Source organism: Somniosus microcephalus, chromosome 12 (genome assembly GCF_052327205.1).
Source record: "Somniosus microcephalus isolate GS21.2 chromosome 12, FLI_Smic_1.0, whole genome shotgun sequence".
Lineage (NCBI taxonomy): Eukaryota > Metazoa > Chordata > Chondrichthyes > Squaliformes > Somniosidae > Somniosus > Somniosus microcephalus.
The window spans coordinates 219308937-219336448 of NC_140998.1; the positions used below are offsets into that span (position 1 = coordinate 219308937).

The window sequence follows — 27512 nt, forward strand, 5'->3', positions numbered from 1 at the left end:
CCTCATCCCTCACTTATTCACCCCTCAACTCCTCACTCCTCCGCTCCTCAACCCTCACCTCCTCACTCCTTCCCTCCTCAAATCCTCACCCCTCACCTCCTCACTCCTCCCCTCCTCACCTCCTCACCACTCACCTCATCATCCCTCACCCCTCACCCCCTCACCTCCTCACCCCTCACTCCTCACCTCCTCATCTCGCCCCTCACCTCCTGACCTCCTCACCTACTCACCCCTCACCGCCTCACAGCCTCAGCCCTCACACCTCACCCCCTCACCTCCTCACCCCTCACCCCTCACCTACTCACCCCTCACCTCCTCACATCATCATCCCTCACCCCTCACCCCTCACCTCCTCAACCTACTCACCCCTCACCCCTCACCCCGTTTCAGTCTCAGTTTCCCTGAAATCTGATCGCTGCGTATTCCGTGCCCTCGTCCTTGTCGCCAGTCCCGTCGCCGTTGGGCAGCTTTAAGAAGTTGATGCTGGCGTACAGAAGGTCCTCGCTCTTGGCGGGTTGTCCATGTCCAACACCTCCTCCCGCCCGACCTTCAGAGAGACCCCGGGGAGCTGGTGTCTCCGCCTCGCTCGCTGCGTCACTGGTTGCATTCCAGGCATCAGCAACCGTCCCGCACTGCAAACGCTACAAAGCAAATGGAGGCACAAGACTTTCTCAGGTCATTTCCCGGGGCTGATAGGGTGAAATGATTGCACAGACTCACCAGTGTAAGTGGTGGCTCAGGGGGTTTCACACTCGCTCGCTCCTCTCTGAGTCAGAAGGCCGTTAGTTCGAGTCCCCGCTCCAGAGACTTGAGTCCCATAATTCACAAGCTCAGGACATCCCGAAATACTTCACAGCCAATGAAATACTTTGTGATGTTGGTTCTGGGATAAAAATTGGACCTTGACTCCGGGGAGAACTTCCCCTGCTCCTCGCAATATTAGCCACGGGATCTTCTATGTCACCCTTACAGGTTTAACGTCTCATCTGAAAAAATGCCCCTCTCACAGTGCGACGCTCCCTCAGTACAGAACCTCCGACAGTGCAGCGCTCCCTCAGTAATGCCCCTCCGACAGTGCGATGCTCCCTCAGTACTGCCCCTCCGACAGTGCCGTGCTCCCTCAGTACTGCCCCTCCGACAGTGCGGCACTCCCTCAGTACTGCCCGTCCGACAGTGCAGCACTCCCTCAGTACCGCCCCTCCGACAGTGCGGCGCTCCCTCAGTGCCGCCCCTCCGACAGTGCGGCGCTCCCTCAGTGCCGCCCCTCCGACTGTGTGACGCTCCCTCAGTACCGCCCCTCCGACAGTGCGGCGCTCCCTCAGTAATGCCCCTCCGACAGTGTTGGGCTCCCTCAGTACTGCCCCTCTGACAGTGTGGCACTCCCTCAGTACTGTCCCTCCAACAGTGCGGCGCTCCATCAGTCCTGCCCCTCTGAATGTGCGGTGCTCCCTCAGCACTGCCCCACGGACTGTGTGGCACTCCCTCAATACTGCCCCTCCGACAGTGCGGCGCTCCCTCAGTACTGCCCCTCTGACAGCACGGCGCTCCCTCAGTCCTGCCCCTCCGACATCGCGGCACTCCTTCAGTCCTGCCCCTCTGACAGTGCGGCGCTCCCTCAGTACTGCCCCTCCGACAGTGTGGCGCTCCCTCAGTACCGCCCCTCCGACAGTGCGGCGCTCCCTCAGTACTGCCCCTCCGACAGTGTGGCGCTCCCTCAGTACTGCCCCTCTGAGAGTGTGGCGCTCCCTCAGTACTGTCCCTCCGACAGTGCGGCGCTCCATGAGTCCTGCCCCTCCGAATGTGCGGCGCTCCCTCAGTACTGACCCACGGACTGTGTGGCGCTCCGTCACTACTGCCCCTCCGACAGTGCGGCGCTCCCTCAGTACTGCCCCTCCGACAGCACGGCGCTCCCTCAGTACGGCCCCTCCGACAGCGCGGCGCTCCCTCAGTACTGTCCCTCCGACAGCGCGGCGCTCCATTTGTACTGCCCCTCCGACAGCTCGGCGCTCCCTCAGTACTGCCTCTCCGACAGCGCGGCGCTCCCTCAGTAGTGCCCCTCCGACAGCGCGGCGCTCCCTCAGTACTGCCCCTCCGACAGTGCTGCGCTCCCTCAGTACTGCCCCTCCGACAGCGCGGCGCTCCCTCAGTCCTGCCCCTCCGACATCGCGGCACTCCCTCAGTACTGCCCCTCCGACAGCGCAGCTCTCCCTCAGTAATGCCCATCCGACAGCGCGGCGCTCCCTCAGTCCTGCCCCTCCGACAGTGCGGCGCTCCCTCAGTACTGCCCCTCCGACAGTGCGGCGCTCCCTCAGTACTGCCCCTCTGACAGTGCAGCGCTCCCTCAGTACTGCCCATCCGACAGGACGCCGCTCCCTCAGTACTGCCCCTCCGACAGTGCGGTGCTCCCTCAGTACTGCCCCGCCGACAGTGCGGCGCTCCCTCAGTACTGCCCCGCCGACAGTGCGCTGCTCCCTCAGTACAGCCCCTCTGACAGTGCGGCGCTCCCTCAGTACTGCCCCTCCGACAGTGCAGCGGTCCCTCAGTACAGCCCCTCTGACAGTGCGGCGCTCCCTCAGTACTGCCCCTCCGACAGTGCAGCGCTCCCTCAGTACTGCCCCTCCGACAGTGCAGAGCTCCCTCAGTACTGCCCCTCCGACAGTGCAGCGCTCCCTCAGTACTGCCCCTCCGACAGTGCGGCGCTCCCTCAGTACTGCCCCTCCGACAGTGGGGCGCTCCCTCAGTACTGCCCCTCCGACATTGCAGCGCTCCCTCAGTACTGCCCCTCCGACAGTGCAGCGCTCCCTCAGTACTGCCCCTCCGACAGTGCAGCGCTCCCTCAGTACTGCCCCTCCGACAGTGCAGCACTCCCTCAGTACAGACCCTCCGACAGTGTGGCGCTCCCTCAGTACTGCCCCTCCGACAGTGCGGCGCTCCCTCAGTACTGCCCCTCCGACAGTGCGGCGCTCCCTCAGTACTGCCCCTCCGACAGTGCGGCGCTCCCTCAGTACTGCCCCTCCGACAGTGTGGCGCTCCCTCAGTACTGCCCCTCCGACAGTGCGGCGCTCCCTCAGTACTGCCCCTCCGACAGTGCGGCGCTCCCTCAGTACTGCCCCTCCGACAGTGCAGCGCTCCCTCAGTACTGCCCCTCCGACAGTGCGGCGCTCCCTCAGTACTGCCCCTCCGACAGTGCAGCGCTCCCTCAGAACTGCCCCGCCGACAGTGCGCTGCTCCCTCAGTACTGCCCCTCCGACAATGCAGCGCTCCCTCAGTACAGCCCCTCTGACAGTGCGGCGCTCCCTCAGTACTGCCCCTCCGACAGTGCGGCGCTCCCTCAGTACTGCCCCTCCGACAGTGCGGCGCTCCCTCAGTACTGCCCCTCCGACAGTGCGGCGCTCCCTCAGTACTGCCCCTCCGACAGTGCAGCGCTCCCTCAGTACAGCCCCTCTGACAGTGCGGCGCTCCCTCAGTACTGCCCCTCCGACAGTGCGGCGCTCCCTCAGTACTGCCCCTCTGACAGTGCGGCGCTCCCTCAGTACTGCCCCTCCGTCAGTGCGGCGCTCCCTCAGTACTGCTCCTCCGACAGTGCAGCGCTCCCTCAGTACTGCCCCTCCGACAGTGCAGCGCTCCCTCAGTACTGCCCCTCCGACAGTGTGGCGCTCCCTCAGTACTGCCCCTCCGACAGTGCAGCGCTCCCTCAGTACTGATACTGGGGAATGTCAGCCTGGATTGTGGGCTCAACTCTCTGGAGCGGGGATTCGAAACAATGAACTTCTGACTCAGAGTCGAGAGGGAGATTTGTAAACCCACTGAGCCACGACTGACATCAGAGGCAGAAATTCATGGGCAATCCAACTGGGAATCTCCAACACGTGTTGTCTACACGCTGAGATTGCGGCTTGAGACTAAGTACAAACAGCTCCTGTACCTGGTGCTTGGCGGAGAGTGGACTGGAGTTCATTGCAATGTCACTGGGCTCTGAAACTCTCTCCTCAGTCGCTGTCTTTCTCCTGAAATAGCAGAATATCGCACTGCGGTTATCATATCTCAGAGTAAAACATCACAGCAAATACTGGACAGTCTCTTTGCATCGCTTCTGTCCCCATACATAGAATCACGCAGCACAGAAGGAGGCCATTCGGCCCATCGTGCCTGTGCCGGCTCTTTGAACGAGCTCTCCAATTAGCCCCACTCCCCCCCTCGCTCTTTCCCCCACAGCCCTGTGAATTTTACCCCTTCAATTATTTATCCAATTCCCCCCTTTTGAAAGTGGCTGTTGAATCTGCTTCCACCGCCCTGTCAGGCAGCGCATTCCAGATCCCAACAACTGGACACTGGGCAGTGAAAGGCGCACTCCAGAACATAGCGGACGCAGGGACCGCTCACGGGGAGCGACGTCTGCTGCCGAACCTAATGGGAAACAGACACTGACTCAAGGAGAGGTGATTGGAGTGCAGATTTTGAAAAAATTAAATTAAACCTTCGCACTTACGTTCGCACGCATGCGAAGATCACAAATCCAGCCAGTGCCACGCTCAGCGCGATCCCAGCAGTGAGCAATCCTACTCTCCATTCATTGCCACCTGTAAAAACGGCCATGAATTCATTAATTAGTTGGCCATTCATTATCAGGATGTGAGCGTCGCTGGCGAGGCCATCCCTAGTTGCCCCTTGGAGAAGGGGGAGGTGGGTGGTGTAAGATTCTGAAAACTCTACTTAAACCGTTGCTACCGTGTGGAGATCGGAGTTCAGAATGAATCGTGAACTGGTTACAGACGGATTCAAAGAGTAGGAGGTCAGCATGTGTTCCGTGTTTGTGAAGACGCAGAATGGCGGAGGTCAGCAGGGACTTCCTTTGTCTGGTGGTCAGCCTGGTCCTTTGTTTGTAAGGTCACACGGACAGGAAGTAGAAACACCGAGTGAAGAGGAAGTCCCGCCCTCTACCCGCCCCCACACACCTCACAGGAACATGAACGTGTCATGCTGAAGGAACGCCAATCAGTGAAGATTTGGAGTGAAACTGACCTATCTTGGGATGGCAGACAGTGAGAACAACCTCAGCTTCTCCAGTCACTGAAGTCCCTCATCCCATGGACCATTCTGGTCAGTCTCCTCTTAACCTCTGCTCTAAGGAGAACAATCCGAGCTTCTCCAGTCTCTCCACATCACTGAAGTCCCTCATCCCTCGGACCATTCTGGTCAATCTCCCCTTAACCTTCTCTGCTTTAAGGAGAATAACCCCAGCTTCTCCAGTCTCTCCACATCACTGAAGTCCCTCATCCCTGGGACCATTCTGGTCAATCTCCACCTTAACCTTCTCTGCTCCAAGGAGAACAATCCCAGCTTGTCCAGTCTCTCCACATCACTGAATTCCCTTATCCCTGGGACCATTCTGGTCAATCTCCCCTTAACCTTCTCTGCTCCAAGGAGAACAACCCCAGCTTCTCCAGTCTCTCCACATCACTGAAGTCCCTCATCCCTGGGACCATTCTGCAATGTTTGTGACGTTCTGCCTGATGCAACAAGCAGCTGTCTTGTATCAGAAAACAACATCCAGTTTGTATTTAGAGAGATGTGGAAGTATCTGTAGGCTCACGTTCCACAGTGATGGTTATGGTCCTCTCCACTGCTCCATGTCCATTCTCCGCCACACACTGATAGTCTCCAGCGGCCCTGGGTGTACCGTGAGGAATCTCCAACCACAGCTCGTTGTTGGAACTTGTTCTGTTCATTGTGACACCATGAAGTCGCCAGGTCAGGTTAGAAGCTGGGAAGCTCGCGACAGAGCAGAGTATCGCTGTAGAGCTCCCTTCTTTTATATTGATCGATGAATTTTTAATTGTATCACGAGAAGTAATGGAGAGATTACATGGGGCGTCTAAAGAAAAATAAAGATCAGTTAACGTACATTGGCTGTGAAGCACTTTGAGAGACCCTTAGAATGTCAAAGGTATGATATCAAAGCAAGTTCCTTCATCACAAAGCAAGTAATCCAAGCAGACACTTTAGTGCAGTACTGAGGAAGCGCCGCACTGTCGGAGGGGCAGTACTGAGGGAGCGCCGCATGTCGGAGGGGCAGTACTGAGGGAGCCCCGCACTGTCGGAGGGCCAGTACTGAGGGAGCCCCGCACTGCTGGAGGGCCAGTACTGAGGGAGCGCCGCACTGCTGGAGGGCCAGTACTGAGGGAGCACCGCACTCTCGGAGGGCCAGTACTGAGGGAGCGCCGCACTGCTGGAGGGGCAGTACTGAGGGAGCACCGCACTCTCGGAGGGGCAGTACTGAGGGAGCCCCGCACTGTCGGAGGGGCAGTACTGAGGGAGTGCTGCACTGTCATCGGTAGCGAGTTCCAGATCCTCACCACTCGCTGCGTAAAACGTTTTTCCTCACATCCCTCCTGTTTCTCTTTCCCAAAATCTTTGTCCCCTGGAACTTGTACCATCAACTAGTGGGAACAGCCTTTCCCCGTCTAGCCTATCCAAACCTGCCATAATCTTGTCCACCTCAATCAAATCACTCCTCAACCTCCTTTGCTCTAACGAAAAGAAATCCAGCTTCTCCAACCTGTCCTTGTAGCTAAGATCCCCCATCCCCGGAACCATTCTGGCAAATCTCCTCTGCACCCTCTTAAGGGCCTTCACATCCTTCCTAAAGTGTGGTGACCAGAACTGGACGCAATACTCCAGTTGTGGCCTAACCAGCGCTTTATAAAGGTTCAGCATAACTTCGCTACTTTTGTACTCAATACCTCTATTTATGAAGCCCAAGATCCCATATGCTTTGTTAACCACTCTCTCAATATGCCCCGCTGCCTTCAGGGACCTATGCACATTAACTCCCAGGTCCCTCTGTCCCTGCACACTCTTTAAAACTGTGTCATTAAATGTATATTGCCTCTCCCTGTTCCTTCTGCTAAAATGCATCACCTCACACTTCTCTGCACTAAATTCCATCTGCCACTTGTCTGCCCATTCTGCTAGCCTTTCTGTGTCCTGTTGCAGTCGATCGGTATCATCCTCACTGTTTGCCCCCCCCCCAAGTTTGGTGACTGTAATTTATATACCTTTAAGGGGGGGAACTACTTTTTACAGCTCATGTATACTGTAGTACCGGCAGTGACCACACCTGTATATAGCACTGAGTAGTAATCTGTACAGTTCAGTTCCAGAGTGAGCCACGTTGAGTAAATACCTGTTGTAACGTTCTCCTGCAGTCTTGTGTCTTACTACTGACAGACACAACATTGGCGACAAGGCAAATTCGATCCTACCTGCAACTCTGCATCACCTCCCAGGGATTCGTTCCTAGAGACCAGTAGATTGGAGGTCAAGGCCAGAGACACGGGCATCGACCACGGGCAACCGCCCAGTCATCCAGCAGAGACTCGAGAATTGCGGGAGAGGCTGTTGAGAGCCAGGCTTGGCTTTCCAGTCGTGGTGGTCCAGCGAAACGGGCTGGCAACAGGTAGTGCGCAGACCCTTCCCGGACAGCGGCGGGCTAGAGCCCGACCGAGCGGCACAGCAAAGGGCCGAGCAGCCTCGACGGGAGAGAGAGAGGGCAGAGCGCACAGGGCGCAGCCGGTGTTCAGGGGCCAAGCAGCGTCAAGGAGAGGGAGAGAGACGCGCAGAAACCCGCGAGGCGCCGCCATTGCCACGAGGACCGCCAAGAGTGGCGTTCGCAGCAGCGCAGGAGAAGCGCGCGAAACCTACAGGGCGCCGCCATTGAAACGAGGACCACCGAGAGCGGCGTTGGCAGCAGCGGGGGAGGAAGGAAAGTGCAGGAGACGCCATTTTAAGCCACACCCAAAATGCCGAAGAGTGGCAGTATCACCGCATTTGACAATGAAGTCGAAGATTGGACTACATATGTCGAACGAATAGAGGTATACTGCAAGGCAAATGAGGTGTCAGATGACAAGAAAGCGCCGGTATTGTTAAATTTAATGGGTGCAAAGACGTATGGCTTATTATGAAATCTAGTAACCCCAGCGAAGCCAGTGGAAAAGAGTTTTGAAGACATAGTAACAATACTACAGGAACATTTAAACCCCGCACCGCTGCTGATAGCAGAAAGATTCAAGTTTCACAAACGGAACCAGCATAAGGATGAAAGCAATGCTGAAAATTTAACAGAACTGCGCAAACTATCGAAACACTGCCAGTGACTGGCAGATACCTTAAGGGACAAGTTTGTGTGTGGGCTTCAAAGTGAAGGAACCCAGAAACGGCTTTTATCTGAAAAGGACCTTACGCTGGAAAAGGCTTTCAGCATTGCGGTATCATATGATACAACAGACACCGCAAGAATATGGCACAAACGAAATGTCATACAGAACAGAGAAGTGCTATCGCTGTGGCAGAACAACACATGACCACAATGATTGCTGGTCCAAAGACAAAGTGTGCAGACAGTGTGGAAAAGTAGGACACATAGCACGAGTATGCAGGTCGGGAAAGAAAACCAGCAATAAGAAATCTCCAAAAGAAAAGTACAAGAAGGTACATAGGTGACGGAGAATAGTTCAAACGAACAAAAGAGTGATACCGACTCTGAAAACAGGGAGCTGAGTTGTCTGAAACCAAATAATGTGATCAAAACGGAGGATCACCGAATCATTTGGGTCACTCTCAAGATAGCAGGAGTCCAGGTAAAAATGGAATTGGACAAAGGATCAGCCCTAACAATCATCAACCGACGGGACTACAAGCGGCTATTCTCACACATGCACTTGAGAGACACAAAAATTATTTTGAAGACATACACGGGGCAAAAAGTCTACCTCAAAGGAAAAATAAGGGTGACCGTTATATATAACGGTAAGGAAACACCAAAACTAGACCTGTATGTATTGCAAGATGGAAGACCACCATTACTGGGACGTGAATGGATCCGGAAAATGCAGCTGGATTGGCATTCCATACAAGCACTGACTGTGGCTGCCAAAAAGGATGACGACGTCACACCTGGGCGACTGTCAAAGATCCTAACCGACGCGCAAGAAGTGTTCCAGCAAGGACTCGGAACACTAAAAGGCATGACAGCAACAATTAAAATCGAAGAAAACGCAAGCCCAAAATTTTTTAAGGCCAGACCGGTACCTTATGCGATCCGCCCAGCTGTCGAAGCAGAGCTGGAGAGTTTGGAACGTTCAGGAGTACTGTCCAAGATAGACTGGAGCGAGTGGGCTACACCCATCGTCGCTGTGATGAAAAAGTCGTTGAGCAGCATGCCTGGGGAACCAAGGAAGGTTCGCATCTGTGGGGACTTTAAGGTAACAGTGAACCCAGTCCTTCACACCGTGCAATATCCACTTCCGCGGATTGAAGATATTTTCGCCTCGCTATCTGGAGGGAAACGCTTCACTAAGATTGATCTGGCCCAGGCGTATCTGCAAATGGAGGTAGAAGAAGCATCAAAAAAATACCTCACAATCAACACCCATAAAGGTCTCTACCAATACAACCGGCTGGTATTCGGGGTAGCATCAGCTCCGGCTATTTGGCAAAGGGTGATGGAACAAGTCCTGCAAGGGATCCCAGGGACCCAGTGTTATTTGGGCGACATCCTGGTCACGGGCGAAAATGACAGTGATCACCTCGCCAACCTGGAGCAGGTGCTCACGAGACTGAAGGAATATGGGCTCCGAGCTAACCGCCCCAAATGCGAGTTTAAAAAAAAACAGATCTCGTATTGTGGCCACGTTATCGATAAAGAGGGGTTACATAAGTCCCCAGAAAAGATTGAGGCAGTAGTCAAGGCTCCAGCACCGGAAAACGTGTCACAACTGAGGTCGTTCCTCGGGCTGGTAAACTACTACCATAAGTTCTTGCCAAATTTGTCTACAATACTAGACCCACTGAACACCCTGCTGCAAACTGGAGTGCCATGGAAGTGGAGTGACAAATGTAAACGAGCTTTCCAGAAGAGCAAAACACTAATGACATCAAAAGAGGTATTGGCCCATTTCAACCCAGCACTACCAATTCGGTTGGTGTGATGCTTCACCCTACGGCATTAGAGCGGTGCTGTCGCACAAATTCTTGGACGGCTCAGAGAGGCCAATAGCCTTTGCGTCACGATCACTAACCTCAGCCGAGTGTAACTATGCCCAGATTGACAGGGAGGCACTCAGCCTAGTGTGGGGAGTGAAAGAGTTCAATCACTATCTGCACGGGCAGAAATTCACCTTGCTGACTGACCACCAGCCTCTTGTCTCCATTTTTAATCCGAAGAAGGGCGTTCCAGTGATGACTGCACAACGACTACAAAGATGGTCACTTTTTCTAGGGGCGCACCACTATGAGATTGAATATAAGGGCACGAAACAGCATGGAAATGCTGATGGGCTATCATGCCTGCCACTGCCTACTGCGGAGGAAGCACCAGCAGTGGATCCTGTCGAAATATTCCATTCGACTATAGTTGAATACCTACCGGTAACTTATGCTAGTATCAAAAATGAAACCCGAAATGACCCGACACTGTCTCGGGTATATGATTTGACGGTGAAGGGATGGCCAGCACATGGCGACTCACTGTTGCCAGCATTCTCGACAAGGAGAGAACAGCTGTCAGTGTGCCGGGGGACCTTGATGTGTGGATCCCGAGTGGTAATTCCACCCAAGTTAAGGGATAGAGTGCTCAATGAGCTTCATGAGGGTCATCTGGGAGGGGTAAAAATGAAAAGCCTAGTCAGGGCTTATGTGTGGTGGCCGGGAATCGATAAACAAATCGAGGACCTGACCAAGAGCTGCTCAGGATGCCAGAAAGTCCAAAATGCACCACCACAGGCCCCTCTACACCCATGGGAGTGGCCCTCATCTCCATGGCAACGGGTGCATATTGATTTTGCTGGTCCATTCATGGACTCAATGTTTTTAATAGCCGTGGATGCCCACTCGAAATGGCCTGAGGTCATCAAAATGTCCTCCACCACCACGGAGAAAACTATTGCAGTCCTGCGGACCATTTTTGCCAGGAATGGCTTGCCAGAACAGATTTGCTCCGACAACGGACCACAGTTTGTGTCCGAAGAGTTCCGGAGGTTCTTGAAAAAGAATGGGGTAAGGCATTACACATCCGCCCCGTATCATCCAGCCACAAATGGATTGGCTGAGAGGTTCGTACAAACGTTTAAGAAGGCAATAAAGGCTATGTACAATGACAACATTCCGCTGCAGCACAAGGTGGACAATTTCCTGTTCGCCTGCCGGAATGCGACACATGCAGTCACCAACCAGGCCCCAGCCATGATGTTCTTTAACCGAAGGTTAAGATCTCGCCTGGATTTGCTCAGACCAAACGTACGAAGAGATGTTGAGAGTAAGCAATTCCAACACATCCATGAGAAGCCAACAAGGAGCTTCAATGTAGGGCAACCAGTCTTGGCCCGCGACTACCGAACAGAAAAATGGCAGCCAGGAACGATATGCACACGGCAGGGCCCACTAATGTACACAGTGGACATTGGGGAGAGCATCGTGGGACGCCATGCTGACCAGATCCTAGAGTCACAGGAACAAGTCAACCCCATGCCTCGCCCATACGTACCTGGTGATGAACCCGACGTACAGGTCGCATCTACCCCAGAAACAGTAGCATCGGAAGCTGATGAACCAACCGACGACAGGGGGCCAGAATCGCCTCCGCACCAAGAGCAAGACACTCAGGAAAGGCGCTATCCAGAAAGGATCAGGAAGCCGCCCCAAAGACTGAATTTATAAATAGACTATTTTCAGCTAATGTTGCATGTTAAAAGTGTTAATTGTAATTAGTTTGATATTTAATTGTTAAATGAGTGTTATGGTACTGTTAATCTAAAAGGGGAGGAATTGTAATGTATATACCTTTAAGGGGGGAACTACTTTTTACAGCACATATATACTGTAGTACCGGCAGTGACCACACCTGTATATAACGTTGAGTAGTAATATGTACAGTCAGTTCCACTGTGAGCCACGTTGTACCGTTTCTCCTGCAGTCTGTGTCTTATTATACACAGACACAACAGTACCCTTGAATATTAAGTGCCCAGTCCTCACCGTTTTTATGCCACGTTTCCGTCACTGCCACAACATCATATTGCCACACGGCTAATTGTGCTTGTAGCTCACCAACCTTATTCACCACACGTTGTGCGTTTACGTACTTGCATTCTACACCCATTTTTGAATTTTTCGTAGTCTTTCTTACTTTGCTCCTATCTAATGTGGTACTTCTTCCTTCTCTAGTACTCTCCGACACACTCACTCTTTTATGCACCTTATTCCTCTTTTCTGCTGCTTCTTCTACTTAAGCAGTCCCTCGGAACCGAGGAGGACTTGCTTCCACGTTAAACATGAGTTCTCAGGTGACTGATGACCCCAATGCGGGACCTACAGCCTCTGTCACATGTGGGGCAGACAGTGGTTGAAAGGGCCGGTGGGTGGGGTACTTGGGTTGACATGCGCTCCTTGCGCTGCCTGCGCTTGGCCTCCGCTTGCTCCCGGCGAAGAGACTCGAGGTGTGCGGTGCCTTCCCGGATGCTTCTCCTCCACTTTGTGCGTTCTTGGGCCAGGGAGTCCCAGGTGTCGGTGGGGATGATGCACTTTTTCAAGGAGGCTTTGAGGGTGTCCTTGAAGTGTTTTCTCTGCCCGCCTGGGGCTTTCTTGCCGTGCCGGAGCTCCGTGTAGAGCGCTTGATTTGGGAGTCTCGTATCGGGCATGCGGACAATGTGACCCATCCATCGGAGCTGATCGAGCATGGTCAAAGCTTCGATGCTGGGGATGTTGGCTTGATCGAGAACACTGACGTTGGTGGGCCTATCCTGCCAATGGATTTGCAGGATCTTGCAGAGGCAGTGTTGGTGGAACCTCTCCAGTGCTTTGAGGTGCCTGCTGTACATGCTCCATGTCTCTGAGGCATACAGCAGGGCGGGTATCACTGCTGCTCTGTAGACCAAGAGCTTAGTGCCGGGTTTGAGGTCCTGGTCTTCAAACACCCTCTTGCTATATGCTGGTCAGAAGTGGTCATAAGATCAGAAGTGGGGATGTTCGCTGATGACTGCACAGTGTTCAGCGCCAATCGCAACTCCTCAGATAATGAAGCAGTCCATGTCCGAAAGCAGCAAGACCTGGACGACGTTCAGGCTTGGGCTGACAAGCGCCAAGTAACATTCGCGCCACACAATTGCTGTGTACCATCTACAAGATGCACTGCAGCAACTCGCCAAGGCTTCTTCGACAGCACCTCCCAAACCCGCGACCTCTTCCACCTACAAGGACAAGATCAGCAGGCGCACGGGAACACCACCACCTTCTCAAGGGCAATTAGCGATGGACAATAAATGCTGGCCTTGCCAGCGACGCCCACATGACAGGAATGAATAAATAATAAACTACACTTCAAAAGAACTTCATTGGCTGCAAGGTGCTGTGGGACTACATAAGCGTTACATAAATGCAAGTCTTCATGTTCTATGAAATACTATATATGTAATATTTATAAGTGTAATATCTAAAGATGTAATATTAGTCGACCTCCAGTTTCTCCCAAACTACACTATCAAAACCACTCATTTTGAACGCCGATATTAGATATCCTGTTAACCTTCTCTGCTCTACAGAGAACAACCCCACTTTCTCCAGTCCCTCCACATCACTGAAGTCCCTCATCCCTGGGACCATTCTGGTCAATCTCCCCTTAACCTTCTCTGCTCTAAGGAGAACAATCCCAGCTTGTCCAGTCTCTCCACATCACTGAATTCCCTTATCCCTGGGACCATTCTGGTCAATCTCCCCTTAACCTTCTCTGCTCTAAGGAGAACAACCCCAGCTTCTCCAGTCTCTCCACATCACTGAAGTCCCTCATCCCTGGGACCATTCTGGTCAATCTCCCCTTAACCTTCTCTGCTCTAAGGAGAACAATCCCAGCTTCTCCAGTCTCTCCACATCACTGAATTCCCTTATCCCTGGGACCATTCTGCAATGTTTGTGACATCCTGCCTGATGCAACAAGCAGCTGTCTTGTATCAGACAACAACATCCAGTTTGTATTTAGAGAGATGTGGAAGTATCTGTAGACTCACGTTCCACAGTGATGGTTATGGTCCTCTCCACTGCTCCTTGTCCATTCTCCGCCACACACTGATAGTCTCCAGCGACCCTGGGTGTACCGTGAGGAATCTCCAACCACAGCTCGTTGTTGGAACTTGTTCTGTTCATTGTGACACCATGATGTCGCCAGGTCAGGTTAGAAGCCGGGAAGCTCGCGACAGAGCAGATTATCGCTGTAGAGCTCCCTTCTTTTATATTGATCGATGAATTTTTAATCATATCACGAGAAGTAATGCAGAGATTCCGTGGGGCGTCTAAAGACAAATAAAGATCAGTTAACATACATTAGCTGTGATGCACTTGGAGAGACCCTGAGAATGTCAAAGGTGTGATATCAAAACAAGTTCCTTCATCACAAAGCACGTAATCCAAGCAAACACTTTAGTGCAGCACTGAGGGAGTGCCGCACTGTTGGAGGGGCAGTACTGAGGGAGCGCCACACTGTCGGAGGGGCTGTACTGAGGGAGCGCCACACTGTCGGAGGGGCAGTACTGAGGGAGTGCCGCACTGTCGCTGGGGCAGTACTGAGGGAGCGCCGCACTGTCGGAGGGGCAGTACTGACTGAGCGCCGCACTGTCGGAGGGGCAGTACTGAGGGAGTGTCGCACTGTCGGAGGGGCAGTACTGTGGGAGCGCCGCTCTGTCGGAGGGGCAGTACTGAGGGAGCGCAGCACTGTCGGAGGGGCAGTACTGAGGGAGCGCCGCACTGTCGGAGGGGCAGTACTGAGGGAGTATCGTACTGTAGGAGGGGCAGTACTGAGAGAGCGCCGCACTGTCGGAGGTCGCAGTACTGAGGGAGCGCAGCACTGTCGGAGGGGCAGTACTGAGGGAGTGCTGCACTGTCGGAGGGGCAGTACTGAGGGAGCGTCTCACTGTCGGAGGGGCAGTACTGAGGTAGTGCTGCACTGTTGGAGGTGCAGTACTGAGGGAGCGCCGCACTGTCGGAGGGGCAGTACTGAGGGAGCGCCGCACTGTCGGAGGGGCAGTACTGAGGGAGCGCTGCACTGTCGGAGGGGCAGTACTGAGGGAGTGCCGCACTGTCGGAGGGGCAGTACTGAGGGAGCGCCGCACTGTCGGAGGGGCAGTACTGAGGGAGTGCCGCACTGTCGGAGGGGCAGTACTGAGGTAGTGCTGCACTGTTGGAGGTGCAGTACTGAGGGAGCGCCGCACTGTCGGAGGGGCAGTACTGAGGGAGCGCAGCACTGTCGGAGGGGCAGTACTGAGGGAGCTACGCACTGTCGGAGGGGCAGTACTGAGGTAGTGCTGCACTGTTGGAGGTGCGGTCTTTCGCATGCTACATTAAACCAAGGCACCGTCTGCCCTCTCAGGTGTATGTAAATGGTCCCATGACACTATTCAAAGAAGAGACCTATCTGTAAAATACAGATGATCTTGTCATCAGAACATTGCTGCTTGTGTGATCTTGCTGTGCACAATGTAGACAATCACGGGTAATGTAGAATTAAGGATGTCCGTACTTACATTGCACAGTGAGTGCGAGGGTCTGCTCCGATGAAACAGATGGATATCTGACTCTGCAGGTGAGAGTTTGTCCGCGGTGTTTGAGTGATGGGATCAGGGACAGAACAGAAGTATATGTCAGTGTGACGCCATGCTGAGTTACAGTGTTTGAGACTGACCCGGGTACGTCAGTGTGATTGACCCAGGTTAAGACAGGTGCTGTTCCAGTGCACGTGTTGTTGAAGGTGCAGCTTACGTTCACACGCTTTCCTGCAATCATTTCAGCTGGGAATATCCTGGGTTTATCTGTGACATCTAACACACAGAGAATGGATCCTTTTAGATAAATATAACGTGAGGCATTAGTTCAAATAGAAATCACAGTCCCGCAAGAGAAAGTACTTTTACACGGATAATACCAGAACTGAGAGGTTATAACGATCAGGAAAGACTGAACAGGCGGGGGCTCTTTCCTCTAGAAAAGAGAAGGCTGAGGGGTGACCTGATAGAGGGCTTTAAAATTATGAAGGGGTTCGATAGGGTAGACGTAGAGAAGATGTTTCCACTTGTGGGGGAGATCAGAACTAGGGGCCATCAATATAAGATAGTCACTGATAAATCCAATAGGGAATTCAGGAGAAACTTCTTTACCCAGAGAGTGGTGAGAATGGGGAACTCGCTACCACAGGGACTGGTTGAGGCAAAGAGCAGAGATACATTTAAGGGGAAGCTGGATAAACACACGAGGGAGAAAGGAATAGAAGGATATGGTGATGGGGTGAGATGAAGAGGGGTGGGAGGAGGCTGGTGTTGATAGGGTGAGATGAAGAGGGGTGGGAGGAGGGTGGTGAGATGAAGAGGGGTGGGAGGAGGCTGGTGTTGATGGGGGGAGATGAAGAGGGGTGGGAGGAGGCTGGTGTTGATGGGGGGAGATGAAGAGGGGTGGGAGGAGGCTGGTGTTGATGGGGTGAGATGAAGAGGGGTGGGAGGAGGCTGGTGTTGATGGGGTGAGATGAAGAGTGGTGGGAGGAGGCTGGTGTTGATGGGGTGAGATGAAGAGTGGTGGGAGGAGGCTGGTGTTGATGGGGTGAGATGAAGAGGGGTGGGAGGAGGCTGGTGTTGATGGGGTGAGATGAAGAGGGGTGGGAGGAGGTTGGTGTTGATGGGGTGAGATGAAGAGGGGTGGGAGGAGGCTGGTGTTGATGGGGTGAGATGAAGAGGGGTGGGAGGAGGGTGGTGTTGATGGGGTGAGATGAAGAGGGGTGGGAGGAGGCTGGTGTTGATGGGGTGAGATGAAGAGGGGTGGGAGGAGGCTGGTGTTGACGCAGTGAGATGAAGAGGGGTGGGAGGAGGCTGGTGTTGATGGGGTGAGATGAAGAGGGGTGGGAGGAGGCTGGTGTTGATGGGGTGAGATGAAGAGGGGTGGGAGGAGGCTGGTGTTGATGGGGTGAGATGAAGAGTGGTGGGAGGAGGCTGGTGTTGATGGGGTGAGATGAAGAGGGGTGGGAGGAGGCTGGTGTTGATGGGGTGAGATGAAGAGGGGTAGGAGGAGCCTGGTGTTGATGGGGTGAGATGAAGAGGGGTGGGAGGAGGCTGGTGTTGATGGAGTGAGATGAAGAGGGGTGGGAGGAGGCTGGTGTTGATGAGGTGAGATGAAGAGGGGTGGGAGGAGGCTGGTGTTGATGGGGTGAAATGAAGAGGGGTGGGAGGAGGCTGGTGTTGATGGGGTGAGATGAAGAGGGGTGGGAGGAGGCTGGTGTTGATGGGGTGAGATGAAGAGGGGTGGGAGGAGGCTGGTGTTGATGGGGTGAGATGAAGAGGGGTGGGAGGAGGCTGGTGTTGATGGGGTGAGATGAAGAGGGGTGGGAGGAGGCTGGTGTTGATGGGGGGAGATGAAGAGGGGTGGGAGGAGGCTGGTGTTGATGGGGTGAGATGAAGAGGGGTGGGAGGAGGCTGGTGTTGATGGGGTGAGATGAAGAGGGGTGGGAGGAGGCTGGTGTTGATGGGGTGAGATGAAGAGGGGTGGGAGGAGGCTGGTGTTGATGGGGTGAGATGAAGAGGGGTGGGAGGAGGCTGGTGTTGATGGGGTGAGATGAAGAGGGGTGGGAGGAGGCTGGTGTTGATGGGGTGAGATGAAGAGGGGTGGGAGGAGGCTGGTGTGGGGTATAAACACCGGGATGGACCAGTTATGCTGAAAGTCCTCTTTCTGTGCAGTAGACTCGATGTAACTCTGTGTGAATCTGTAAGAAGAAATTGTTTCCTATTTCCAGGGTTGGTGGAGTGTCTGTCACTGAGCTTAATGCACTTTCTGTCCGAGACCCTTGAATTGACAATACTGGGTGGGGGTGGAGGACCTGGTCACAGCTCCAGGAACACTGGCTCGCCACTCGCTCAGAGATCTCTGCCAACGTTAAATTAAATCCTCTCCACCACAGGACACAAACAATTTGTAATTATCCCTCAACCAACACTTAAAAGAAAGTCTTGCATTCCTACAGCGCATTTCATGACATCAGGACGACCCAAAGCGCTTCACAGCCAATGAAGTACTTTTGAAGTGTTAAACCAGATGATCTGGTCATTATCCCAGTGCTGTTTGTGGGAGCTTGCTGTGCACAAATTGGCTGCCGCTTTTCCTAAATTACAACAGTGACCACACTGCAAAAAAACTACTTCATTGGCTGTGAAGCGCTTTGGGACGTCCTGAGGTGGTGAAAGGTGCTGGAGAAATGGGAGTCTGTCTTTTGTCTGTATGTAAGACTTTTAAACACGATTAGAGAGATAGGTGGGAGTCGATAACCTGATAACAATGATGGACACAGTCAAGACATTCAATCATTGATAATAAAGTGAGTATTCGAGGTTGCTTTAGGACTGAACTGGACGGTATCGCCAGGTTATTGATAATCAGACGCTGTGTTATAATACGCTGTGTTTTGTGTTAATATGTAACTGCCACAGGTTATGTTATTTCCCACTGAATCTTGAACATGAATTGTTGAGTAATTATAACCCAGCACTTACCAGAAACATGAAGTCGTGTTACAGGGTAGTAGCTCCACCAATCCCTGTTGTCAAATTCTATCCTGAAATAATAATGTCCTGCGTCTTGCTGTGTGATGTTGTTTATAATCAGGGAACAGTCTCCATCTCTCAGGTCTTCAGACAGCCGGGTCCGATGGCGAAACTGTGGCCACTCACGATTGTGATCCTTGGAGTGAAAGGCTGTAGACCATGATCTCCATTCCTCATTATTAATCCAGATTCCAACTCGCGGTCGGTTTGCCAGATGCGATGGATAAGTGTAATGACATGGAATCTGTGCACACAAACCTTCCTGTGCTGTCACCTCTCGTGGAGTCTCGACTTTCCACTCCTCTGACAATACAGCTGGGGAGAGAAATATCAATATTTAGCACTGGATGGCTGGTCGCTCCACTGGACTCGATATCCACCCCCTCTGTCACTGGCGCACAGTGTCTGCAGTGTGGACCATCTACAGGACACACAAGGAACTCACCAACGTTACGTTGACAGCACCGCCCTGCCCTGCGACCTCTACCACCCAGAAGGACAAGAGCGACTGAGACAACACAATCCAAGAATGAATATCAAACACTGCACACCGTGTTCTGTGACTGGGGAGCATTATAGTGAACCCACATGTCGGACAGACTCGTAGTCACCTTGCCCATGGACATGGCACCCGCCTGTCCTCGTGCCTTTTCCTCAGCACACAATGTTTCTGTATGTGAAGACAATTCTTGACCCAACAGATGGCTCCATCAACCCAACGGATGGAAGGGAATCCTCGGCACGGGAGTGGACAAGTTCATTCTATATTGGTGACCAGTATAACTTCTCTACTTTTGTACTCAATACCTCTATTTATGAAGCCCAAGATCCCATATGCTTTGCCAACCACTCTCTCAATATGTCCTGCCACCTTCAGGGACCTATGCACATTAACTCCCAGTTCCCTCTTTCCCTGCACACTCTTTAAAACTGTGCCATTAAGTGTATATTGCCTCTCCCTGTTCCTTCTGCCAAAATGCATCACCTCACACTTCACTGTATTAAATTCCATCTGCCACTTGCCTGCCCATTCTGCTAGCCTTTCTATGTTCTGCTGTCGATTGGTATCATCCTCACTGTTTGCCACACCCCCAAGTTTGGTGTCATCGGCAAATTTAGAAATTCTACTCTGAATTCCAATATCCAGGTCATTTATATATATCAAAAAAAGCAGTGGCCCCAGCACTGACCCTTGGGGAACACCACTGTCTACCATCCTCCAGTCTGAAAAACAGTCATTTACCAAAACGCGCTGTTTTCTGTCCTTAAGCCAATTCCTTATCTAAGCTGCCACTGAACCGCCTATTCCATTGTCTGAGAAATCTCTGTAGATCCTCATTGTCTAAGGAATCTCTTTGGCTCCTCATTGTCTAAGGGATTATTTTAGGTCCAGCAATATTGCTGGAGGGTGATTCTGATACACCATTGTAGACTGACTTGTCCCCAAGCTCAGCACTGGCCCTATTCCAGCAGACTCTTTGAAGCACAGGAGCGAATCGCCTCTCGCCTGAGCTATGAATGTGTCGGAGGTGCAGGGCGTTGGGTTCATGACTTTTACAGGCGGTCTCGCTGCATGTTTGTTAAACCTGAACTGGGCCTCACACTAAACATTGATTGCAAACACCTCTTGTTCCGTGTCCGTCTGAAATATTCATGGTTTCAGCAGGGCTGTGCAGATATAGCGGGGGAGTGGGATTAATTGCATAGCTCTACCAAATAGCCGGCACAGGCACGATGGGCAGAATGGCCTCCTTCTGTGCTGTATCATTCTATGATTCTATGAAATGTTACTGCACAGCAGATCAGAGGCAAACAGTGAAACTGTATATATGACACCGTTATACACTTCCTTTCTAGTTTGCTTGTTATCTTTACCACATCTTGCACCCTTACCATGGTTGCTATCATCCTGAGAATAGACAGTAAGTGTGAGGACTGAACAGCCTGTCTATTCTAAGTGCTGCTGTGTTGTTATGGCGACTTGTCGCTAAAATTTGGATCTCTGTGCTCTTTCTGGCCTCTTGTCCATCCCCGAGTTTTAGGGAGGGAATTCCTGAGCTTAGGGTCTAGACGGCTGAAGGCACGGCCGCCATTGGTGGAGCGATGGAAATCGGGGAGGCACAAGAGGCCAGAATGGGTGGAACGCAGAGATCTCGGAGGCTTGCAGGGCTGGAGGAGGTTACAGAGATAGGGAGGGTTGTAGGGGGCTTGAGGAGGGTACAGAGATAGGGAGGGTTGTAGGGGCTGGAGGAGGTTACAGAGATAGAGAGGTTTGTAGGGGGCTGGAGGAGGTTACAGAGATAGGGAGGGTTGTAGGGGCTGGAGGAGGTTACAGAGATAGGGAGGGTTGTAGGGGCTGGAGGAGGTTACAGAGATAGTGAGGGTTGTAGGGGCTGGAGGAGGTTACAGAGATAGGGAGGGTTGTAGGGGGCTGGAGGAGGTTACAGAGCTGGTGAGGGTTGTCGGGGCTGGAGAAGTTTACAGAGCTAGGGAGGGGTGTAGGGGCTGGAGGAGATTACAGAGCTAGGGAGGGGTGTAGGGGCTGGAGGAGATTACAGAGATAGGGAGGGTTGCAGGGGCTGGAGGAGGTTACAGAGATAGGGAGGGTTGTAGGGGCTGGAGGAGGTTACAGAGGTAGGGAGGGTTGTCGGGGGCTGGAGGAGGTTACAGAGATAGGGAGGGTTGTAGGGGGCTGGAGTAGGTTACAGAGATAGGGAGGGTTGTAGGGGCTGGAGGAGGTTACAGAGATAGGGAAGGTTTGTAGGGGGCTGGAGGAGGTTACAGAGATAGGGACGGTTGTAGGGGCTGGAGGAGGTTACAGAGATAGGGAGGGTTGTAGGGGCTGGAGGAGGTTACAGAGATAGTGAGGGTTGTAGGGGGTGGAGGAGGTTACAGAGATAGGGAGGGTTGACGGGGGCTGGAGGAGGTTACAGAGCTGGTGAGGGTTGTCGGGCCTGGAGAAGGTTACAGAGCTAGGGAGGGGTGTAGGGGCTGGAGGAGATTACAGAGATAGGGAGGGTTGTAGGGGCTGGAGGAGGTTACAGAGATAGGGAGGGTTGTAGGGGCTGGAGGAGGTTACAGAGATAGCGAATGTTGTAGGGGCTGGAGGAGGTTACAGAGATAGGGAGGGTTGTAGGGGGCTGGAGGAGGTTACAGAGATAGCGAAGGTTGTAGGGGGCTGGAGTAGGTTACAGAGATAGGGAGGGTTGTAGGGGCTGGAGGAGGTTACAGAGATAGCGAAGGTTGTAGGGGCTGGAGGAGGTTACAGAGGTAGGGAGGGTGGTCGGGGGCTGGAGGAGGTTACAGAGATAGGGAGGGTTGTAGGGGGCTGGAGTAGGTTACAGAGATAGGGAGGGTTGTAGGGGCTGGAGGAGGTTACAGAGATAGCGAAGGTTGTAGGGGCTGGAGGAGGTTACAGGGATAGGGAGGGTTATAGGGGGCTGGAGGAGGTTACAGAGACAGTGAGGGTTGTAGGGGCTGGAGGAGGTTACAGAGATAGGGATGGTTGTAGGGGGCTGGAGGAGGTTACAGAGATAGGGAGTGTTTTAGGGGCTGGAGAAGGTTACAGAGATAGGGAGGGTTGTTGGGGCTGGAGGAGGTTACAGAGATAGGGAGGGTTGTAGGGGCTGGAGGAGGTTACAGAGATAGGGAGAGTTGTAGGGGGCTGGAGGAGGTTACAGAGATAGGGAGGGTTGTAGGGGCTGGAGGAGGTTACAGAGATAGGGAGAGTTGTAGGGGGCTGGAGAAGGCTACAGAGATAGGGAGGGTTGTAGAGGCTGGAGGAGGTTACAGAGATAGGGAGGGTTGTAGGGGCTGGAGGAGGTTACAGAGATAGGGAGGGTTGTAGGGGGCTGGAGGAGGTTACAGAGACAGGGAGGGTTGTCGGGGCTGGAGGAGGTTACAGAGATAGGGAGGGTTGTAGGGGCTGGAGGAGGTTACAGAGATAGTGAGGGTTGTAGGGGCTGGAGGAGGTTACAGAGATAGGGAGGGTTGTAGGAGGCTGGAGGAGGTTACAGAGATAGTGAGGGTTGTCGGGGCTGGAGAAGGTTACAGAGATAGGGAGAGGTGGAGAGGTGTAGGGGCTGGAGGACGTTACAGAGATAGGGAGGGTTGTAGGGGCTGGAGGAGGTTACAGAGATAGGGAGGGTTGTAGGGGCTGAAGGAGGTTACAGAGGTAGGGAGGGTTGTCGGGGGCTGGAGGAGGTTACAGAGATAGGGAGGGTTGTAGGGGGCTGGAGTAGGTTACAGAGATAGGGAGGGTTGTAGGGCTGGTGGAGGTTACAGAGTTAGGGAGGGTTGTAGGGGCTGGAGGAGGTTACAGAGATAGGGAGGTTTGTAGGGGCTGGAGGAGGTTACAGAGATAGGGAGGGTTGTAGGGGCTGAAGGAGGTTACAGAGGTAGGGAGGGTTGTCGGGGGCTGGAGAAGTTTACAGAGCTAGGGAGGGGTGTAGGGGCTGGAGGAGATTACAGAGCTAGGGAGGGGTGTAGGGGCTGGAGGAGATTACAGAGATAGGGAGGGTTGCAGGGGCTGGAGGAGGTTACAGAGATAGGGAGGGTTGTAGGGGCTGGAGGAGGTTACAGAGGTAGGGAGGGTTGTCGGGGGCTGGAGGAGGTTACAGAGATAGGGAGGGTTGTAGGGGGCTGGAGTAGGTTACAGAGATAGGGAGGGTTGTAGGGGCTGGAGGAGGTTACAGAGATAGGGAAGGTTTGTAGGGGGCTGGAGGAGGTTACAGAGATAGGGACGGTTGTAGGGGCTGGAGGAGGTTACAGAGATAGGGAGGGTTGTAGGGGCTGGAGGAGGTTACAGAGATAGTGAGGGTTGTAGGGGGTGGAGGAGGTTACAGAGATAGGGAGGGTTGACGGGGGCTGGAGGAGGTTACAGAGCTGGTGAGGGTTGTCGGGGCTGGAGAAGGTTACAGAGCTAGGGAGGGGTGTAGGGGCTGGAGGAGATTACAGAGATAGGGAGGGTTGTAGGGGCTGGAGGAGGTTACAGAGATAGGGAGGGTTGTAGGGGCTGGAGGAGGTTACAGAGATAGCGAATGTTGTAGGGGCTGGAGGAGGTTACAGAGATAGGGAGGGTTGTAGGGGGCTGGAGGAGGTTACAGAGATAGCGAAGGTTGTAGGGGGCTGGAGTAGGTTACAGAGATAGGGAGGGTTGTAGGGGCTGGAGGAGGTTACAGAGATAGCGAAGGTTGTAGGGGCTGGAGGAGGTTACAGAGGTAGGGAGGGTGGTCGGGGGCTGGAGGAGGTTACAGAGATAGGGAGGGTTGTAGGGGGCTGGAGTAGGTTACAGAGATAGGGAGGGTTGTAGGGGCTGGAGGAGGTTACAGAGATAGCGAAGGTTGTAGGGGCTGGAGGAGGTTACAGGGATAGGGAGGGTTGTAGGGGGCTGGAGGAGGTTACAGAGACAGTGAGGGTTGTAGGGGCTGGAGGAGGTTACAGAGATAGGGATGGTTGTAGGGGGCTGGAGGAGGTTACAGAGATAGGGAGTGTTTTAGGGGCTGGAGAAGGTTACAGAGATAGGGAGGGTTGTAGGGGCTGGAGGAGGTTACAGAGATAGGGTGGGTTGTAGGGGGCTGGAGGAAGTTACAGAGATAGGGAGGGTTGTAGGGGGCTGAACGAGGTTACAGAGATAGGGAGGGTTGTAGGGGGCTGGAGGAGGTTAAAGAGATACGGAGGATTGTAGGGGCTGGAGAAGGTTCCAGAGATAGGGAGGGTTGTTGGGGCTGGAGGAGGTTACAGAGATAGGGAGGGTTGTAGGGGCTGGAGGAGGTTACAGAGATAGGGAGAGTTGTAGGGGGCTGGAGGAGGTTACAGAGATAGGGAGGGTTGTAGGGGCTGGAGGAGGTTACAGAGATAGGGAGAGTTGTAGGGGGCTGGAGGAGGCTACAGAGATAGGGAGGGTTGTAGAGGCTGGAGGAGGTTACAGAGATAGGGAGGGTTGTAGGGGCTGGAGGAGGTTACAGAGATAGGGAGGGTTGTAGGGGGCTGGAGGAGGTTACAGAGACAGGGAGGGTTGTCGGGGCTGGAGGAGGTTACAGAGATAGGGAGGGTTGTAGGAGGCTGGAGGAGGTTACAGAGATAGTGAGGGTTGTCGGGGCTGGAGAAGGTTACAGAGATAGGGAGAGGTGGAGAGGTGTAGGGGCTGGAGGACGTTACAGAGATAGGGAGGGTTGTAGGGGCTGGAGGAGGTTACAGAGATAGGGAGGGTTGTAGGGGCTGAAGGAGGTTACAGAGGTAGGGAGGGTTGTCGGGGGCTGGAGGAGGTTACAGAGATAGGGAGGGTTGTAGGGGGCTGGAGTAGGTTACAGAGATAGGGAGGGTTGTAGGGCTGGTGGAGGTTACAGAGTTAGGGAGGGTTGTAGGGGCTGGAGGAGGTTACAGAGATAGGGAGGTTTGTAGGGGCTGGAGGAGGTTACAGAGATAGGGAGGGTTGTAGGGGCTGAAGGAGGTTACAGAGGTAGGGAGGGTTGTCGGGGGCTGGAGGAGGTTACAGAGATAGGGAGGTTTGTAGGGGCTGGAGGAGGTTACAGAGATAGGGAGGGTTGTAGGGGCTGAAGGAGGTTACAGAGGTAGGGAGGTTTGTAGGGGCTGGAGGAGGTTACAGAGATAGGGAGGGTTGTAGTGGGCTGGAGGAGGTTACAGAGACAGTGAGGGTTGTAGGGGCTGGAGGAGGTTACAGCGGTAGGGATGGTTGTAGGGGGCTGGAGGAGGTTACAGAGATAGGGAGTATTTTAGGGGCTGGAGAAGGTTACAGAAATAGGGAGGGTTGTAGGGGCTGGAGGAGGTTACAGAGATAAGGAGGGTAGTAGGGGCTGGAGGAGGTTACAGAGATAAGGACGGTTGTAGGGGTTGGAGGAGGTTACAGAGATAGGGAGGGTTGTAGGGGCTGGAGGAGGTTACAGAGATAGGGATGGTTGTAGTGCTGGAGGAGGTTACAGAGATAGGGAGTGTTGTCGGGGCTGGAGGATGTTACAGGGATAGGGAGGGTTGTAGGGGCTGGAGGAGGTTACAGAAATAGGGAGGGTTGTAGAGGCTGGAGGAGGTTACAGTGATAGGGAGGGTTGCAGAGGCTGGAGGAGGTTACAGAGATAGGGTGGGTTGTAGGGGGCTGGAGGAAGTTACAGAGATAGGGAGGGTTGTAGGGGCTGGAGAGGTTACAGAGATAGGGAGGGTTGTAGGGGGCTGAACGAGGTTACAGAGATAGGGAGGGTTGTAGGGGCTGGAGAAGGTTCCAGAGATAGGGAGGGTTGTAGGGGGCTGGAGGAGGTTACAGAGATAGTGAGGCAGAGGCGTGAGCCCGTGGAGTGATTTGAAGAGGAGGATGAGGATTTTAAATTTGGGGTGTTGCCGGACCGGGGGCCAATGTCGATCAGCGAGCTCAGGGTTGATCTGTGAACGGGACTTGGTGCGAGTTAGGACACTGGGTCACTGCTGAATTTGGCCCCCCAATCATAGCTCAATAAGAATGATCTTTCACAAAGACTATTAAACATAAATATGTCCGAGCTGGCGATGATATTACCTTGGAGAAGTGACAGGAGGAAGTAAGATTTCCTGATCATTGTCCGCTCCCAGATATTTCACCAACTTCTCACTCTCAAGGTCTGAAAGAGAAAGGAGTTAATGAGACCTCACCTCTTGCCCGACAGCTCTCGAGAGGTGAAAACTGCTTTGAGACAATGTCTTCACGGACTAATTTGACTCACTGTGGGATGATAGGTGCTCTGCAGTGAGTTACAAGGCTTCAAGAAAGAAAAACAAAGGAATACTTGCATTTCTCCAGCCCCTTTCACCACCTCAGGACGTCCCAAAGCGCCTCACAGCCAATGAAGGACTTCTTACAGTGTAGTCACTGTTGTAATGTAGGAAACGCGGCAGGCAAATTGCACACAGCAAGATCCCACAGGCGGCGATGTGCTAAACGGTCAGTCAGTCTGTTCTTGATGTTGCCAACACTCACTGCTTGGGCCGAATGACCTCTTCCTGTGCTGCACCCTGTGTGTATTCAATTAGAAAGGGTTGATGTGCCGCAGTGAGTTAAATCAGGAAGCTGTGAACCAGTGAGAAAACATCACTTTGTCCGGCCCTGGAAGCAAACTGTTAACCCTTTGTTTCCGGACACTCTGAAGATAGTTCTGCTCAAAGCTGGGCAGCCATTGCCATGGAGTTTCCACCGGGGCTCAGTGGGTTTAGCTCTCTCTCTCTCTCTCTCTGTCTCTCTCTCTCCCTCTCTCTCTCTCTCTCTCTCTCCCCCTCCCTCTCTCTCTCTCTCTGTCTCTCTCTCTCCCTCTCTCTCTCTCCTCTGTGTCAGAAGGTTGTGGGCTCAGAGACTTTTGAGTGATGCTGGTTGAGGGACAAATATTTTCTCCAGGACACCCGGGAGAACTCCTCCTGCTCTTCTTCAAAATAGTGGCCCTGGGATCTTTTACATCCACCTGAGAGGACAGACGGGGCCTTGGTTTAATGTCTCATCCAAAAGACGGCACCTCCGACAGTGCAGCGCTCCCTCAGTACTACCCCTGCAACAGTGCGGCGCTCACCCAGTACTGCCCCTCCGACAGTGCGGCGCTCACTCAGTACTGCCCCTCCGACAGTGCGGCACTCCCTCAGTACTGCCGCTCCGACAGTGCGGCACTCCCTCAGTACTGCCCCTCCGACAGTGCGGCGCTCACCCAGTATTGACCCTCCGACAGTGCGGCGCTCACTCAGTACTGCCCCTCCGACAGTGCGGCACTCCCTCAGTACTGCCGCTCCGACAGTGCGGCACTCCCTCAGTACTGCCCCTCCGACAGTGCGGAACTCCCTCAGTATTGATCCTCCGACAGTGCGGCGCTCCCTCAGTACTGCCCCTCCGACAGTGCGGCGCTCCCTCAGTACTGCCCCTCC

The 27512-nt window shown here is 53.6% G+C and overlaps 1 protein-coding gene across 2 annotated transcripts; it reads right to left on the bottom strand.

Annotated features, from left to right (window-relative positions):
• Positions 1-551: 551 nt before the first annotated feature.
• LOC147110141 (myelin-associated glycoprotein-like) lies at positions 552-26725 on the bottom strand. 2 transcript variants are annotated; one of them, XM_086004070.1, is made up of 7 exons: positions 26149-26725; positions 18573-18938; positions 15570-15863; positions 14061-14342; positions 5594-5875; positions 3926-4007; positions 552-641 (listed from the first exon to the last, which is right to left on the bottom strand). In XM_086004070.1, exons 1-6 carry the CDS (start codon positions 26186-26188, stop codon positions 3955-3957), a joined length of 1317 nt encoding a protein of 438 aa, XP_085860196.1. In that variant the 5' UTR covers positions 26189-26725; the 3' UTR covers positions 552-641; positions 3926-3954. The 2 variants fall into 2 exon arrangements, with proteins under 2 accessions (XP_085860196.1, XP_085860195.1); XM_086004069.1 differs by having other exon boundaries at positions 15570-15884.
• Between the last annotated feature and the right edge of the window lie 787 nt (positions 26726-27512).

Bases quoted from the DNA above. Each gene is read 5' to 3' on its own strand.
- LOC147110141 (XM_086004069.1), bottom strand. From the start codon at position 26,188: ATGATCAGGAAATCTTACTTCCTCCTGTCACTTCTCCAAG. The intron at 14,343-15,569 runs GTAAGTACGGAC...ATTTGTCTTTAG, and splicing joins CCTCGCACTCACTGTGCAAT to ACGCCCCACGGAATCTCTGC. The intron at 5,876-14,060 runs GTGAGTCTACAG...ATTTTTCTTTAG, and splicing joins CATAACCATCACTGTGGAAC to ACGCCCCATGTAATCTCTCC.